General features: G+C 45.9%; 1 protein-coding gene across 1 annotated transcript; it reads left to right on the top strand.

The window, feature by feature from the left end:
* Positions 1–461: 461 nt before the first annotated feature.
* On the top strand, positions 462–11,416 carry LOC311119858 (uncharacterized protein). Its single transcript, XM_084194508.1, has 10 exons — positions 462–603; positions 716–796; positions 1,420–1,499; positions 1,709–1,785; positions 8,582–8,659; positions 9,204–9,392; positions 9,546–9,884; positions 10,013–10,349; positions 10,480–10,543; positions 10,742–11,416. The coding sequence occupies exons 5-10, from the start codon at positions 8,605–8,607 to the stop codon at positions 10,967–10,969; spliced, it is 1,212 nt and encodes a 403-aa protein (XP_084050634.1). The 5' UTR covers positions 462–603; positions 716–796; positions 1,420–1,499; positions 1,709–1,785; positions 8,582–8,604; the 3' UTR covers positions 10,970–11,416.
* Positions 11,417–16,624: the final 5,208 nt, after the last annotated feature.

The following is a 16,624-nucleotide window of genomic DNA, read 5'->3' as shown; positions in this document are numbered from 1 at the left end:
GCATGCCAGGGCGGATTGCAGAGGTCTTGAAAAAGAAGGGTCAACACTGCAAATATTGCCTCTTTGCATAATCTTAGTATAATTGTCAATAAAAGCCTTTGACACTTATGGAATGCTTGAAATTATACTTCAGTATACCATAGTAACATCTGACAAAAAGATCCCAAAACACTGAAGCAGCAAACTTTGTGAAGACCAATACCTGTGGCATTCTCAAAACTTTTGACCACGACTGTACACTTTTCTGTCATCCTCAACACCAGATGCTCCAAAGAAGCCCTCATCGTCAGTCAGTCCTTCTGGTGAAATAGTAGAGGGCAGTTTAGTTTTGTGTAAGTGCTGCATGATGTCATATCCATTTTTATAGTTCTGTAAAATGACTGATTTGACAGAAGTATTTTCTAACATGTATTAATGATCCTGCAGCAGTGTTTCCCTGGGTTCATGTGGTGGGGGCTGTTCTGACTGCTGGAGCTCTTCTAATCACCATCTACTGCACACTGAAGAGGTAAGTCTTCCACTAGTGGTCACTAGAGAGCAGAACTCACTCTGTCCCTCTTTACAGGAGATCTACAGGAGGGAGTGATGCCACAGCAGACACAGGTGATTCTATGACCACCTCCACACTGCTGACATCACAATACTGCATCACGACAGTCTCTTTCCTACTAGTTGTAAAAAATTATTATTATTACTTTGTAATCTCTCTCTACAGAGTGTCCCCCCTGATCCTGAAATTGAAACGTACACAGCTCTGAACATGAGGACCAGATCCCCTGACTACTACACTCTGGCAGTCAGTCTCTTATAATGTATTCATTTGTGTGCTAATTAATTTGTGTGTGTGTGTGTGTGTGTGTGTGCGCAAGTCATGGGTAACTGCATACGTGGAGTGTGCATGAAAGTGGCCGTTGCAAAGCAATTGGGTGGATCAACACCAGTGGGTGTGTCGAAACATAACAGCTAATTGATGGCAGATAGTTACCACTCAAGACTGTTTTGCGTGGCTGCTTCCTGCTTCATTGTAGCGTTTTAGCTAAGCCAGTTAGGCAGGTTAGGATCATTAACGTGGAAGGTAATGAGAACCAACATAGCAGGTTAGGAGAATAAATGTAGCAGGTTAGGAGAATAAATGTAGCAGGTTAGGATAATCAATGTAGCAGGTTAGGAGAATAAATGTAGCAGGTTAGGAGAATTAACGTGGCAGGTTAGGATAAGGAAAAGGGCTTAGCTAAAATGCTACAAGGAAGCAGCAAGCAGCCACGCAAAACGGTCTTGGGTGGCAACCAATCTGCCAAATTAGCTGTTAGGTTTCAATACACCACTTGGGTTGAGCCTCCCACTTGTTTCGCAACGCCCACTTCCAGACACACTCCACGTATGCAGTTACCCATGACTCTGTGTGTCTCTCTCCAACAGAGAGTCCACCCGATCCTAACAGTGACACGTACACAGCTCTGAACATGAGGACCAGGTCACCATAGTATGACACTCTGGCAGTAAGTCCATTGTGATGTAGTGAGTGAGTGAGTGAATGAATGAGTGAGGGACAGAGGAATCTGACACTGGCCTGTAGCACCAAAGACTCTAGGAAACTTGAACATTGTGAGAATTTTGTGCACCTACATCTGGTACAAGAATGGAAAACGTCTTACCGACCCAAAGACTCTACCTGATAACTACCTGTACGATAACTACCTATACCTAGACCCAGTCAGCAGTGAGGATGCAGGCAGCTACTCCTGTGCTGTAGAAGGACCTGAATATCTCCACTCTCCTAGACAGGTGAGTCTGCTGGAATCAGTTGACTGAGAACTGCAGTGGTCTGTGTAGAGATGGACTCAATGACTGTGGTATTACTTTATTTGACTCTCCCATTAGGGAGACTCGAGTCCTGGGTATGATATCTGTGTAGAGATGGACTCAATGACTGTGGTATTACTTTATTTGACTCTCCCATTAGGGAGACTTGAGTCCTGTGTATGACAACATCTGTGTAGCCTGGTGAAAGTAAACCCAGCACAGGACACAAAACTAATTTGGGGTTGTTTATTCTGTCAAAGCTTACATTTAAAAAAGGATGATGTAAGGTGGAAATCACCGCAAGGTGAAGTCACCATGAAGTAAAGTTCAGTCTAAATCACCATCAAGTGAAATAAATCTGTTAGTAAAGTGCATAAAAACAATCTGAGTACAGATTAAATAAGTACAAAGTGAAATGCATAAACGGTAGTGGCTGTGCTTTCTACAACGAAAATACAAGAAAATACAAAGACCACAATGTTCACAGTTAGAATAGACTTTCCAATGTTTCAAATGTCTGAGTACAAGATGTCCATCAACAAAATGACGTTGTGCATGAAAAACTAAAATCCATTCTGTCATCAAATACAATATGAATATTTACAAACACACTGTCCACGTGATACCCTAAACCCACATGCAACGGTAGATCCTCATCTCACCCAGACCCCCATCTCTCCACAACGTGGTTCTGAGAGCACTGGTATTCAGCTAGCAAGAAGCTAACATCCTCATGTCAATCTGAAATTATCAACAGGATAACATGACCATCTGGCATAAATATTACAAAACAAACTCTTATACATTGCAGATGATGCAAAATATGATATATTTCAGTACAACAGTAAGATTTTAAAAAAGTATTATTTACCTAAAGTAATACATCTAAAGTAATATTTGACCCATAATGGATTACAACAGCTCTTTAATGTAGTTGCTTGCTCTCACTCATACACAATGTGCAGGCGCAATCCCATAACACCTTCTTGACATGATTTACTGATCTCTTAAATGGACATCTAGTGGATAGAAATGAATACAGCAATGTGCATTTACCACCTGGCTACATCAGGCCAGGACCCCTACTGCAGCAAAGAGAGTGGACACAGGCGGGCAGGATGATGTTCACTACACCGGCATCCACCACAGAAACCAGGAAGTGCCTGTCTGTTGCAAAATAGACTGTTTTTGAGTCACATTGATGGTTGTTGTGTTGTTGAGATGCCAGTAGAGAGCGCTGTAGTACAGTACACTGGAAACACCAGGTTTTAGTGTAGCTGGTGGGACATACAGAACTACAGAGAAACCATACATCTATTGTTATGGTCCAATTATGTTGTTGCATTTATTTTAAAGGATTTTAATATGGATATTTTCCAACTTTCCTTCCAGCATAGTACGTGTGCTCCAAAAAGATGTTCACACATTGTTTATAAGCACTTCAGTGACGTGTTGTTTGTCAGGAAAAGGCATCATGGGTGCAGGAAGCCAGATCTGCATCACCTTCTTAGACCCTCAGTACATCTAGTTGGTGTCAACCACAGAACTCACAGTCTTCTGTTTCACACAGCCAGTATAATGTATCCTACCAAACTCCTCTCTTCACTCTGGAAGTACCTTTTACATTACCATTCTACCTTCTCTTGGTGATTTGTTCTGCAGAATGAACACCTTCCTAATATTGAGCTGCACCCCCCCATTTGCCCTCAGAACAGCCTCAATTCATCGGGGCATGGACTCTATAAGGTGTCGAAAGCGTTCCACAGGGATGCTGGTCCATGTTTACTCCAATGCTTACCACAGTTGTGTCAAGTTGGCTAGATGTCCTTTGGGTGGTTGACCATTATTGATACACAAGGGAAACAGTTGAGCGTGAAAAACCTAGTAGCGTTGCAGTTCTTGACACAAACCGGTGCGCCTGACACCTACTACCATACCCCTTTCAAAGGCGCTTAATAGGTATTTTGTCTTTCCCATTCACCCCCTCTGAATGGCACACATACACAGTCCATGTCTCAATGCTTAAACATTCTTCTTTAACCTGTCTCCTCCCCTTCATCTACATTGATTTGAAGTGGATTTAACAAGTGACATCAATAAGGGATCGTAGCTTTCACCTGGTCACCTGAGCAGGTGTTCCTAATGTTTTGTATACTCAGTGTAGACTAATGTCTTAAAGAGGAAGTATAGTTCTGTATCAGCTACTTGTGTCCTGACCAATGTTCCCTCTAATGTTTTGGGGCACTAAGCAAATTTTAGGTCTTGTGAGCAGAAACTTGAACATTGTAAGAATTTTGTGCAACTCCCGGTACTCGTTTACAGTGAACACTGAGGCTTTACCCTTACAGTTTTAGACAGTAGCCAGTAGTGGCTATTTGAGCATAATGTAGGCCTAACAACAAAACCAATGGAGCCAATCCCATAACATTTTTACATGGAAATAGCTTTTGATTTCTATGATATAGCCTACAGTATCCTATATGTGGTGTTCAATGCAGGCCTACATTGCATGAGAATTTAAAAAACGTTTTTACCTTAAAGGCTTGACATTAATTAATGATTTTTTACTTGGTCTGTAACACCATGGGCTAAATAGGTGACTGTAAATTGCATTGTGTTGCATGATGCAAGAAACCACTATACAAAATAAAATGAAGTATTATTACCATACAGAGAATTAGACAACGTAGGCTACCCCTCTGCCTATTGGCGTATTTGCATAGTCAAGCCTGTCTCAATACAACACTGCCCCTTTAATTAAGACATAGGCTTTTTACCTAGCTGGCTTTTTAAAGACCTCTTGAAATGTAGCCTACATGTTTTGTGTTCTTGTAGGAAGCAGTAACATTGCTGACCTACAGTGGGGAGAACAAGTATTTGATACACTGACGATTTTGCAGGTTTTCCTACTTACAAAGCATGTAGAGGTCTGTAATTTTTATCATCGGTACACTTCAACTGTGAGAGACGGAATCTAAAACAAAAATCCAGAAAATCACATTTGTATGATTTTTAAGTAATGAATTTGCATTTTATTGCATGACATAAGTATTTGATCACCTACCAACCAGTAAGAATTCCGGCTCTCACAGACCTGTTAGTTTTTCTTTAAGAAGCCCTCCTGTTCTCCACTCATTACCTGTATTAACTGCACCTGTTTGAACTCGTTACCTGTATAAAAGACACCTGTCCACACACTCAATCAAACAGACTCCAACCTCTCCACAATGGCCAAGACCAGAGAGCTGTGTAAGGACATCAGGGATGTAATTGTAGACCTACACAAGGCTGGGATGGGCTACAGGACAATAGGCAAGCAGCTTGGTGAGAAGGCAACAACTGTTGGCGCAATTATTAGAAAATGGAAGAAGTTCAAGATGACGGTCAATCACCCTCGGTCTGGGGCTCCATGCAAGATCTCACCTCGTGGGGCATCAATGATCATGAGGAAGGTGAGGGATCAGCCCAGAACTACACGGCAGGACCTGGTCAATGACCTGAAGAGAACTGGGACCACAGTCTCAAAGAAAACCATTAGTAACACACTACGCCGTCATGGATTAAAATCCTGCAGCGCACACGCAAGGTCCCCCTGCTCAAGCCAGCGCATGTCCAGGCCCGTCTGAAGTTTGCCAATGACCATCTGGATTATCCAGAAGGGGAATGGGAGAAGGGCATGTGGTCTGATGAGACAAAAATAGAGCTTTTTGGTCTAAACTCCACACGCCGTGTTTGGAGGAAGAAGGAGGATGAGTACAACCCCAAGAACACCATCCCAACCGTGAAGCATGGAGGTGGAAACATCATTCTTTGGGGATGCTTTTCTGCAAAGGGGACAGGACGACTGCAACGTATTGAGGGGAGGATGGATGGGGCCATGTATCGTGAGATCTTGGCCAACAACCTCCTTCCCTCAGTAAGAGCATTGAAGATGGGTCGTGGCTGGGTCTTCCAGCATGACAATGACCCGAAACACACAGCCAGGGCAACTAAGGAGTGGCTCCGTAAGAAGCATCTCAAGGTCCTGGAGTGGCCTAGCCAGTCTCCAGACCTGAACCCAATAGAAAATCTTTGGAGGGAGCTGAAAGTCCGTATTGCCCAGCGACAGCCCCGAAACCTGAAGGATATGGAGAAGGTCTGTATGGAGGAGTGGGCCAAAATCCCTGCTGCAGTGTGTGCAAACCTGGTCAAGACCTACAGGAAACGTATGATCTCTGTAATTGAAAACAAAGGTTTCTGTACCAAATATTAAGTTCTGCTTTTCTGATGTATCAAATACTTATGTCATGCAATAAAATGCAAATTAATGACTTAAAAATGATACAATGTGATTTTCTGGATTTTTGTTTTAGATTCCGTCTCTCACAGTTGAAGTGTACCTATGATAAAAATTACAGACCTCTACATGCTTTGTAAGTAGGAAAACCTGCAAAATCGGCAGTGTATCAAATACTTGTTCTCCCCACTGTATATACGGCCTCCATCTTGTGACCGTAGAGTACATGTAGGTATATACGGCCTGCATCTTGTGACCGTAGAGTACATGTAGGTATATACGGCCTCCATCTTGTGACCATAGAGTACCTGGAGGTATATACGGCCTCCATCTTGTGACCGTAGAGTACCTGTAGGTATATACAGCCTGCATCTTGTGACAGTAGAGTACCTGTAGGTATATACGGCCTGCATCTTGTGACCGTAGAGTACCTGTAGGTATATACGGCCTGCATCTTGTGACCATAGAGTACCTGGAGGTATATACGTCTCCATCTTGTGACCGTAGAGTACATGTAGGTATATACGGCCTGCATCTTGTGACCGTAGAGTACCTGTAGGTATATACGGCCTGCATCTGTGACCGTAGAGTCCCTGTAGGTATATACGGCCTCCATCTTGTGACCGTAGAGTACATGTAGGTATATACGGCCTCCATCTTGTGACCGTAGAGTACCTGTAGGTATATACAGCCTGCATCTTGTGACCGTAGAGTACCTGTAGGTATATACGGCCTGCATCTTGTGACCGTAGAGTACCTGTAGGTATATACGGCCTGCATCTTGTGACCGTAGAGTACCTGGAGGTATATACGGCCTCCATCTTGTGACCTTAGAGTACCTGTAGGTATATACGGCCTCCATCTTGTGACCGTAGAGTACATGTAGGTATATACGGCCTCCATCTTGTGACCGTAGAGTACCTGTAGGTATACACAGCCTCCATATTGAGATTCGTAGAGTACCTGTAGGTATATACGGCCTCCATCTTGTGACCGTAGAGTACATGTAGGTATATACGGCCTCCATCTTGTGACCGTAGAGTACATGTAGGTATATACGGCCTCCATCTTGTGACCGTAGAGTACATGTAGGTATATACGGCAGCTCCAAATCAGAGGGATAGGTAGGAGCAAGTCCATGTAATGCTTTGGAGGTTAGCAGTAAAACACTGAAATCAGTCCTAGCCTTAACAGGAAGCCGCTGTAGAGAGGCTAGCACTGGAGTAATATGATCACATTTTTGGGTTCTGGTCAAGATTCTAGTAGCCGTATTTAGCACTAGCTGAAGTTTATTTAGAGCTTTATCCGAGTAGGCGGAGAGTAGAGCATTTCAGTAGTCTAATCTTGAAGTGACAAAAGCATGGATTAGCCTTTCTCCATTTTTGGACAAAGCGTTGTTATGAAGATGGAAAAAAGCTGCTCTTGAAAATTTTTTGTCAAAAGAGAGGTCCTTCAGTTTTATTTGAGACGACTGTACAACTGTGGTCCTCTGTAGCTCAGCTGGTAGAGCACGGCGCTTGTAACGCAAGGTAGTGGGTTCGATCCCCGGGACCACCCATACACAAAAATGTATGCACGCATGACTGTAAGTCGCTTTGGATAAAAGCGTCTGCTAAATGGCATATTATATTATTATTACAACCATCGAGATTAATTGTCATATCCAACAGCAGATATCCATTGATTTCTCAGAGGACAAACCATCCACAAAGACAAACTGATGAGATAAGATTTAAACCAGGCAATATCCAGGCAAATATCTCCAACATGTGGGCCCATATGATGCTTCACACTGAGTCATATGTGCCAGCAAACAGCCGGATCTGGACCTTATAACATTTTCCAGCACTGAGCCATATGTGCCACCTAACAGCCAGATCTGGCCCACAGTAATTTGCTTTGTTAACTGAAAGAGAGAATGGTTTTTTTATACAATTTCAAAACATTATAGGATATCAGTGGCAGTGAGGCTGAATTATTTGATACAATTTACACATTTCATATATGGAGAAAACACAAATGAAAAAATGTAAATGTAAATACACATTGATTTAAAAAAAACTGGTGTTAAGATATGTAGGCCTCTGTGACAGTGACAATAGTTGTATTCTTGCGTCATGTATACGTCTTAATGAGGAAGGAAATTACAGCCCTGACCACTTATGTGTCAACCATAAACTCACTGCCAGTAAGTTGTCTTACAAAACCACTCCCCTTCACTCTGTAAGTACACTCAAAGATATCATATAATATTGTGTTTGATAGTATGTTTTTGTCATGAACCATGTTCTTCTGGGTAATGATATTGATAGGGACCCTTGTATCAAAGCTATAGTCAGGGTTGTAATATTAAAACAGATTTGAAGCAATACATGAATCATTATGTGTATACAGTGCTACAGACAGGTCTGTTCAATAAGTGACTGTTGTTCACCCCTTAATTGATGTGTAGGGTGTAGTAATTCACCAGCTATATAGTGAGTTGTTGTTTATGTTTCTAAGACTGCAGGGTGGGAGATGCAACAATGGCCTTGAGAACAGCAGGAAGTGTGTTGGTGGTCTTTCTCTGGTATGTGGAAGGTATGGGCTCATTCATCTTACACTCTTTCTCTAGATTGTTTGATGAACATACAATTCTAAAATGTCATAAAACAATTCAGAAAAACATGCTTAAAGGGATAGTTCACCTAAATTACATATAGGTTTTCTTACCCTTTAAGCAGTATATGGACAAGGAATGACAGCAATCCATTCTTTCGTTTTGTTTACCTGGCCACTGTTTCCAGAAAAGTTTTAGCATTTGTGGGAAAAATCCGATGCTATTCAATAGTACCAATATTATCATACTTCGCTTTTCATGTCCAAATCATCCTAAAGTATTTAGAAATGATTATGTAGCTTATGGAAGTTATTTGTAGATGAGGAAACCAATATGTCATTTTGTAATTTAGTTGAAATATCCCTTTAAGTATGAATGCCATAGACTCCGCTTCATTATAAATAGTTGTCTCTCACACTTCACTGAGTGATGCTCATCAAAGGTTTCCATTCACACGCAACTCAGCAACTACGGCAACAAAGTGTGAAGAAAAAAGCCAAGTTATGGTGTCTCCCACCAACGCAGAGAAGGGACAGGAGGTGACACTGACCTGTAGCACCACCAGTGACAACCCCAACCCCACCTACATCTGGTACAGGAACGGACAACGTCTAGATGAAGCCACCTCCAAACAACACTCTGTCAAGATTTACTATTCAGACAGCTACTCCTGTGCTGTCAAAGGCTGTGAGGCTCTCTGCTCTCCTGCAGTGTGTAAGTCTGAATACAACTACCGTTTTTTTAAACGTTTGCAAAGATTATGGCGATTATTACTAAAATTTTATTTTTCAGTCCTGAATCAGCTGATTTAACAATAATTGAATACATTTATTGAAAAAATTAATGAATGGGCCTCCGCTGTTTTAGGTGTTCTGGATCAGAACTGTTTCAACGTGACTTACACCCTTCAGAGTATCTGTGCTATGAAGGGCTCAACAGTGGAACTGCCCTGCACATATCAACATCCAAGTAATCATATAGTCTCAGAAGCTAACTGGTATATCCAAGAGAAACGTGATGAAGGGCTTAAAATCCTGACCTCAGAGTGTGCAGATCCTGTGGTGTTTGGTGTGGACAAAGAGAAAGATTGTACCCTGAGATTCAAAGACATGAGAGCGAGTGATTCAGCTGAGTACAAGTTCAGATTTAAAACACAGTTTTCAGAATGGGGGTACAGCTTCCCTGGAACAACTCTGACTGTCACAGGTAATATATCATATCTACTACTTCTATAACTACTAACACAGGTAATATTACACCAACAGTTTACGATATGGAGTCTTGGTCTATGGCACAGAGTACTGACAAAGTGATGTTTCTACACCTAATTTCAGGTCTGCAGGTGAAGGTGACTCCTGCCACAGAGAAAGGGATTCTGACACTGACCTGTAGCACCACCTGTACTCTGACTGACGACCCCAACCCCACCTACATCTGGTACAAGAACGGACAACGTCTCACCAACTCAAAGACCCAAGATAACTACCTCTCCCTAGACCCAGTCAGCAGTGAGGATGCAGGCAGATACTCCTGTACTATAGAAGGCTACAAGAATCTCCACTCTCCTGTATTGTCTGTGGGGGAACAATCGTCTTTGAAGGAAGCAGCTGTAGGAATCATAGTGGTTGTTCTGATTCTCATCCTCTGTCTCTCTGGCTTCATGTGGTTCAGGTGAGTGAGAGGAATTTACCCTTTTTTACATTTAGTTTTTTATCATTGATCTAAATATTGAACATGATTTTAATGTATTCATTAATTCATCCGTTCATTTGTTTATTAATTCCTTCATTCACAAAAACAGGAAGAAGGCCTCCATATCCACCTCTGACATAAGAGACAGAAGAGACACAGCAGAGCATGGACAGGTGAGTCTGTTGGAATCAGCTGACTGAGAATGGTATGTGTGCATCACCCTTAGCAGCGTTTCTATTTGTCAGGGATAGAGTATTTTGAACCTAACTTTCCTTTCCCCTGAACAACAGAAGTGGGCACTTTCTCTGCCAATGACTGTGGTATTCATTTATTTTTCAATCCTCATGTTGTCTGTCCTCTCTCTCCATCAGAGAGACTCTAGTCCAGTGTATGACAACGTCTCAGGCATGGCCATGGCTCCTACTGCAGCACAGAGAGCGGACACAGGCGAGCATGATGACGTTCACTACGCCAGTGTCCACCACAAAAAACAGGAAGTGCCTCTGCACTCCACCGTTCAACTGCCTCAGCCACAGAAACAGGACGAGGATGTCCACTACGCTGCTGTGAAATTCAACCGCCCCAGTGCTACTCAATAGACTGTCTTTGTCATATTGATGGTTGTTGTGTTGAGATGCCAGTAGAAAGCACTGTAGTACAGTACACTGGAAACACCAGGTTTTAGTGTAGCTGGTGAGACATACAGAATTCACAGAGAAACCATAAGCCTATTGTTATGGGCACAAAAATGCATTTCTTGTAAAGACCTTCACTGACATGTTGTTAGGAAGAGGCATCATGAAGACAAGACGCCAGCTCTGCATCCCCATTTTAGCCCCTCAGTACATCTAGTTGGTGTCAACCACAGACATCACATTATTCTGTTTTCACAAAGCCAGTAATGTCTCCTACCAAACCTCTCTCTCTTCACCCTGTAACTTGATAACAGCTTATACTGAACCTTACCATTCTAATTAATTTGATTTTTTGCAATATGAATGCTTGCATGTGAATAATATAGTAAAATGATGGAGTGTGGTTTCATATATTTTGTTTTGTTTAGCATTGCTGATTCCATATAAATGTTTAAAAAAATACTATTTCAAATATATATAATTGACTATGTAGAGGAGACCAGGATATGTTGTTGGCCTGGGTCCCAACACTCAATGTTATAGTCATGGTCCTTAGAATAAAACAGGTTTAAATCAATCGACAGAAACATGTGTCTTACAGTGCTCCACATCTGTTATAATAAGTGCTTTTTCCTGCTTAATTGAAGTATCAGTTGTAGTTTTTCACCAGGTATAAAGTGTGTTTGTTGTCTAAGACTGCAGGGTGGGAGATGCAACAGTAGGCTTGAGAACAGAAGGAAGTGTGTTGGTGGTCTTTCTCTGGTCTGTGTCAGGTATCGTAGTGGGTGATTTTGGAAGGTATCAGGCGCAGGAGGGTAAATCACAGAATTTATGGTTTATTCAGGAACACAGTGGTACGCAGCAATGCGTAAAACACTCCAGTGCGGTAAATACGGTGCACTGGAGAAAACAAGGCACACGGGTGAATATCCTGGCGATACAAAGTAGCTCCACCACAATAACTGAACACACACAAAGACAGGGGGGGGGGTGGGGGGCAGAGGGAATACTTATACAGGTACTAATGAGGGGATATGAACCAGGTGTGTGTGTAATAAATAAGACAAAACAAATGGAATGATGAGATGAGGAGAGGCAGTGTCTAGAAGGCCGGTGACGACGAACGCCGAAGCCTGCCCGAACAAGGAGAGGAGGCAGCTTCGGAGGAAGTCGTGACAGTACCCCCCTTCCCTTGACGCGCAGCTCAAGCAGCGCGCCGATACCGGCCTCGGGGACGGCCAGGAGGACGCGGAGAGGGGCGATTCAAATGGTGACGGTGGAAATCCCACAACAGGGAAGGATTGAGGACATCCTTCACCGGGACCCAGCACCGCTCCTCTGGACCGTACCCTTCCCACTCCACGAGGTACTGAAGGCCCCCCACCAGACACCTCGAATCCAGGATGGAATGGACGGAGTACGCCGGGGCCCCCTCGATGTCCAGAGGGGGCGAAGGGACCACCCACACCTCCGACTCCTGGAGTGGACCAGCCACCACCGGCCTGAGGAGAGACACATGAAACGAGGGGTTAATACGGTAATCAGGAGGGAGTAGTAACCTATACTTAACCTCGTTTATTCTCCTCAGGACTTTGAACGGCCCCACAAACCGCGGGCTCAGCTTCCGGTAGGGCAGGCGGAGGGGCAGGTTCCGGGTCGAGAGCCAGACCCGATCACCCGGTACAAAGACCGGGGCCTCACTGCGGTGGCGATAAGCATTGGCCTTCTGGCGACGCACGGCATGCTGGAGGTGGACGTGGGCAGTGTTCCACGTCTCCTCCACGTGCCGAAACCAGTCATCCACCGCAGGAGCTTCGGTCTGGCTCTGATGCCACGGTGCCAGGACCGGCTGATAACCTAAAACACATTGAAAGGGAGATTGGTTAGTGGAGGAGAGCAGAGAGAGTTCTGGGCATATTCGTCCCATGGCAAGAACCACCGACCACTCCCCCGGCTGGTCCTGGAAGTAGGACTGCAGGAACCTACCCACATCTTGATTCACCCGTTCCACCTGCCCTTTAGCCTCGGGGTGGAACCCAGAGGTCAGGCTGACCGAGACCCCGAGACATTCCATGAACGCCTTCCAGACTCTGGACGTAAACTGGGGACCCCGGTCAGACAATATACCCTCTGGCACCCCGTAGTGCCGGAAGACGTGAGTAAACAGGGCTTCCGCTGTTTGCAGGGCCGTGGGGAGACCGGGCAGAGGAAGGAGGCGGCAGGCTTTAGAAAAGCGATCCACAACGACCAGGATGGTGGTGTTACCCTGAGAGAGGGGAAGATCAGTGAGGAAGTCAATTGACAAGTGGGACCATGGCCGTTGTGGAACTGGCAAGGGATGTTACTTACCCACTAGGAGGTGCCTTGGTGCCTTACTCTGGACGCACACCGAGAAGGAGGAGACATATACCCTCACGTCCTTAGCCAAGGTAGGCCACCAGTACTTCCCAGTCAGGCAGGGCACTGTAAGACCGATACCTGGTTGACCAGAGGAGGGGGACGTGTGTGCCCAATAGATAAGACGATCACGGACAAGAGATGGCACGTACCGCAGCCCAGCTGAGCACTGAGGTGGAGATGGCTCTGTGCGTAACGCCCGCTCTATGTCCAATTCTATTCCATTGCCCACACTACCGGCGCCACAATGCAGGAGGTTGGGGGTGTTGTCTATGGGCCTCTCCTCTGTGTCGTACAGCCGTGACAGTGCGTCTGCCTTCACGTTCTTTGTGCCTGGTATGTATGACAGCGTGAAATCAAACCGGGTGAAGAACAAGGCCCACCTGGCCTGGCGAGGGTTTAGTCTCCTCGCTGCCCGGATGTACTCCAGGTTACAGTGGTCCGTCCAGACAAGGAAAGGGTGTTTCGCCCACTCGAGCCAGTGCCTCCACGCGGTCAGGGCTCTGACAACAGCCAACAGCTCCCGATCACCAACGTCGTAGTTCTGCTCCGCCGGGCTGAGCTTCTTCAAGAAGAAGGCACAGGGGCGGAGCTTGGGTGGCGTGCCCGAGCGTTGGGAAAGGACAGCGCCTATCCCTACCTCGGACACATCTACCTCCACTACGAACAGTAATGATGGATTGGGTTGGGCCAGTACCGGGACTGAGGTGAACAGAGCCCTCAGGTTACTGAAAGCCCTGTCAGCCTCAGCAGACCAGCGGAGCCGGGACGGCCCACCCTTCAACAGGGAGGTGATGGGAGCTGCGACCTTGCCAAAGCCCCGGATAAAACTCAGATAGTAGTGCTGCACATCCTTTACTGGGGTTGGAGTCGGCCAATTACACACGGCTGAAATGCGGTCTCCCTCCATCTCCACACCTGAGGTGGTGATGTGGTATCCGAGGAAGGAGAGGGACTATTGGAAGAACAGACACTTTTCTGCCTTGGCATATAGGTAATTCTCCAACAGTTGGCCCAGCACTTTGCGATAACAGGGACACATGCTCGGCGCGCGTAGCGGAATACACCAGAATGTCATCAATGTAGACCACCACACCGTGACCCAGCATGTCCCGAAACACCTCGTTCACAAAGGACTGGAAGACTGAGGGAGCATTCATCCACCTGTACGGCATCACCAGGTATTCATAATGCCCCGAGGTTGTGCTGAATGCTGTCTTTCACTCGTCCCCTTCCCGAACACGCACCAGGTTGTACGCACTCCGGAGATCTAATTTCGTGAAGAAGCGCGCTCCATGCATTGATTCGATAACAGAGGAGATGAGGGGTAGAGGATAACTATAGCGAATGGTTGTTTGATTAAGTGCCCGGTAATCAATGCAAGGGTGCAGACCTCCGTCTTTCTTCTTCATGAAAAATAAACTCGATGAGGCGGGCGAAGCGGAGGGATGGATGAAACCCTGGCACAGGGACTCGGAGACGTATGTCTCCATAGCCTCCGCTTCAAGGGATATACATGACTCCTGGGAGGCACAGCGTCTACCCGGAGGTTTATCGCGCAATTTGGAGAACGCGTGCGCCAAATCGAGGTATTCGGGGGGAATGCGCATGGTGGAGGTAGTGTCTGGTCTCCACCGTGCGCATTCGGAAACAGCTAGACACCTAACCTGACACTCTCATGACCACCCGGTGAGAACCCTCTGCGGCCATGAAAAGGTGGGGTCGTGTAGTGTGAGCCAGGGAAGACCCAACACAACAGGGAAATCAGGGAACTCAATAATATAGAAGGTGACTTACTCCCTATGGGTCTCCTGCATAATCATTGTGACTGGTGCTGTAACTTCCCTAACAAACCCTGATCCTAATGGTCGACTGTCAAGTGCTTTGATGGGCAATGGAATGAGTAGGGGAACCAATGTAATATAGAGACTATTAGCTAAAGATCTGTCCATAAAGTTCCCAGCTGCGCTTGAATCGACCAGTGCCTTACACTGGGGAACAACTGGGTAATCAGGGAAGTTGACGTGTATGGTGCAGTGCACAGCAGAGGGCTCTGAACGAGTGTGGGTTTGCACTACCTGGGGGAGAATGAGTGCCCTGCCTGCCACCTCCAGACCCGGAAGAACCCTGACGACAGCATAGAGCAGAATGTAATCTCTTGCCACAAGAGTGACACTGGCGCTGTCATCCTCAGTTCTCCCGGATCGCTGCACCACCCAGCTCCATCGGAACGTAATCGGGGTTGAGGGGGGGTGAAACAGGCAGGCCTCTTCCAGGACATCCTCTTGAAGCTAGCAGGTTGTCCAACCGGATGGCCATGTCCACCAGCAGTTCTAAACTCCAGGGCAAAGTCCTGCGCGGTCCTCGTCCCCTGCCTCAGTTGGACCAGCCGCTCGCACGCCTCTCTTCCTTCGGGGGGGTGATCGAATACTGCCCGGAAGAGACGAGCAAATGCCCCGTAGTTGTCCAACGCGTCTCCTCCTTCACTCCAGACCGCGTTGGCCCACTCCAGGGCTTTCCCCGAGAGACAGGAGACGAGGGCGGACACCTTCTCCCGCTCCGATGGAGCAGGGCTGATGGTCGAAAAATAGAGGTCCAGCTGCAGGAGGAATCCCTGGCAACGGGCCGCTGTCCTGTCGTACTCCCTCGGTCGTGATAGGTGAATAGCTCTGGTCGCTGGGGTGTGGGTGGCTGGATCCGGTCGCTCAGCTGGTCCCGAAGGGTCGGGTCCTCTCCTCTCCAGGCATTGGACGACCTGGAAAACCCGATCCATCGCTTCTCCCAAGCTGGCTAACATGTTGGAATGCTCCCGGACCCGCTCCACAACTCCAGGCATGTTCTCTGCTCCTGCTGACTCAACGATTCAGGTGTGTGATTCTGTAGCGGGTGATTTTGGATGGAGTCAGGGGCAGGAGGGTAAATCACAGAATATATGGTTTATTCAGGAACACAGCGGTACGCAGCAATGCATAAAACACTCCAGTGCGGTATATACGGAGCACTGGAGAAAACTAGGCACACGGGTGAATATCCCAGCGATACAAAATACAAAGTAGCTCCACCACAATAACTAGAGGGAATACTTATACAGGTACTAATGAAAGGATATGAACCATGTGTGTGTAATAAACAAGACAAAACAAATGGAATGATGAGCTGAGGAGCGGCAGTGTCTAGAAACCGGTGACGACGAACGACGAATCCTGCCCGAACAAGGAGAGG

Source organism: Coregonus lavaretus, assembly GCF_964263955.1.
Source record: "Coregonus lavaretus genome assembly, contig: HAP1_SCAFFOLD_55, whole genome shotgun sequence".
Taxonomy (NCBI): domain Eukaryota; kingdom Metazoa; phylum Chordata; class Actinopteri; order Salmoniformes; family Salmonidae; genus Coregonus; species Coregonus lavaretus.
Note: the sequence above shows the minus strand (reverse complement) of the source record. Positions and strands in the feature narration are given on the sequence as shown.

Coding starts and splice junctions, on each gene's coding strand:
- LOC311119858 (XM_084194508.1), top strand. CDS start 8,605: ATGGCCTTGAGAACAGCAGGAAGTGTGTTGGTGGTCTTTCTCTGGTAT. Junction 9,885..10,012: donor AACAACTCTGACTGTCACAG/GTAATATATCAT, acceptor ACCTAATTTCAG/GTCTGCAGGTGAAGGTGACT. Junction 10,350..10,479: donor TCTGGCTTCATGTGGTTCAG/GTGAGTGAGAGG, acceptor TCACAAAAACAG/GAAGAAGGCCTCCATATCCA.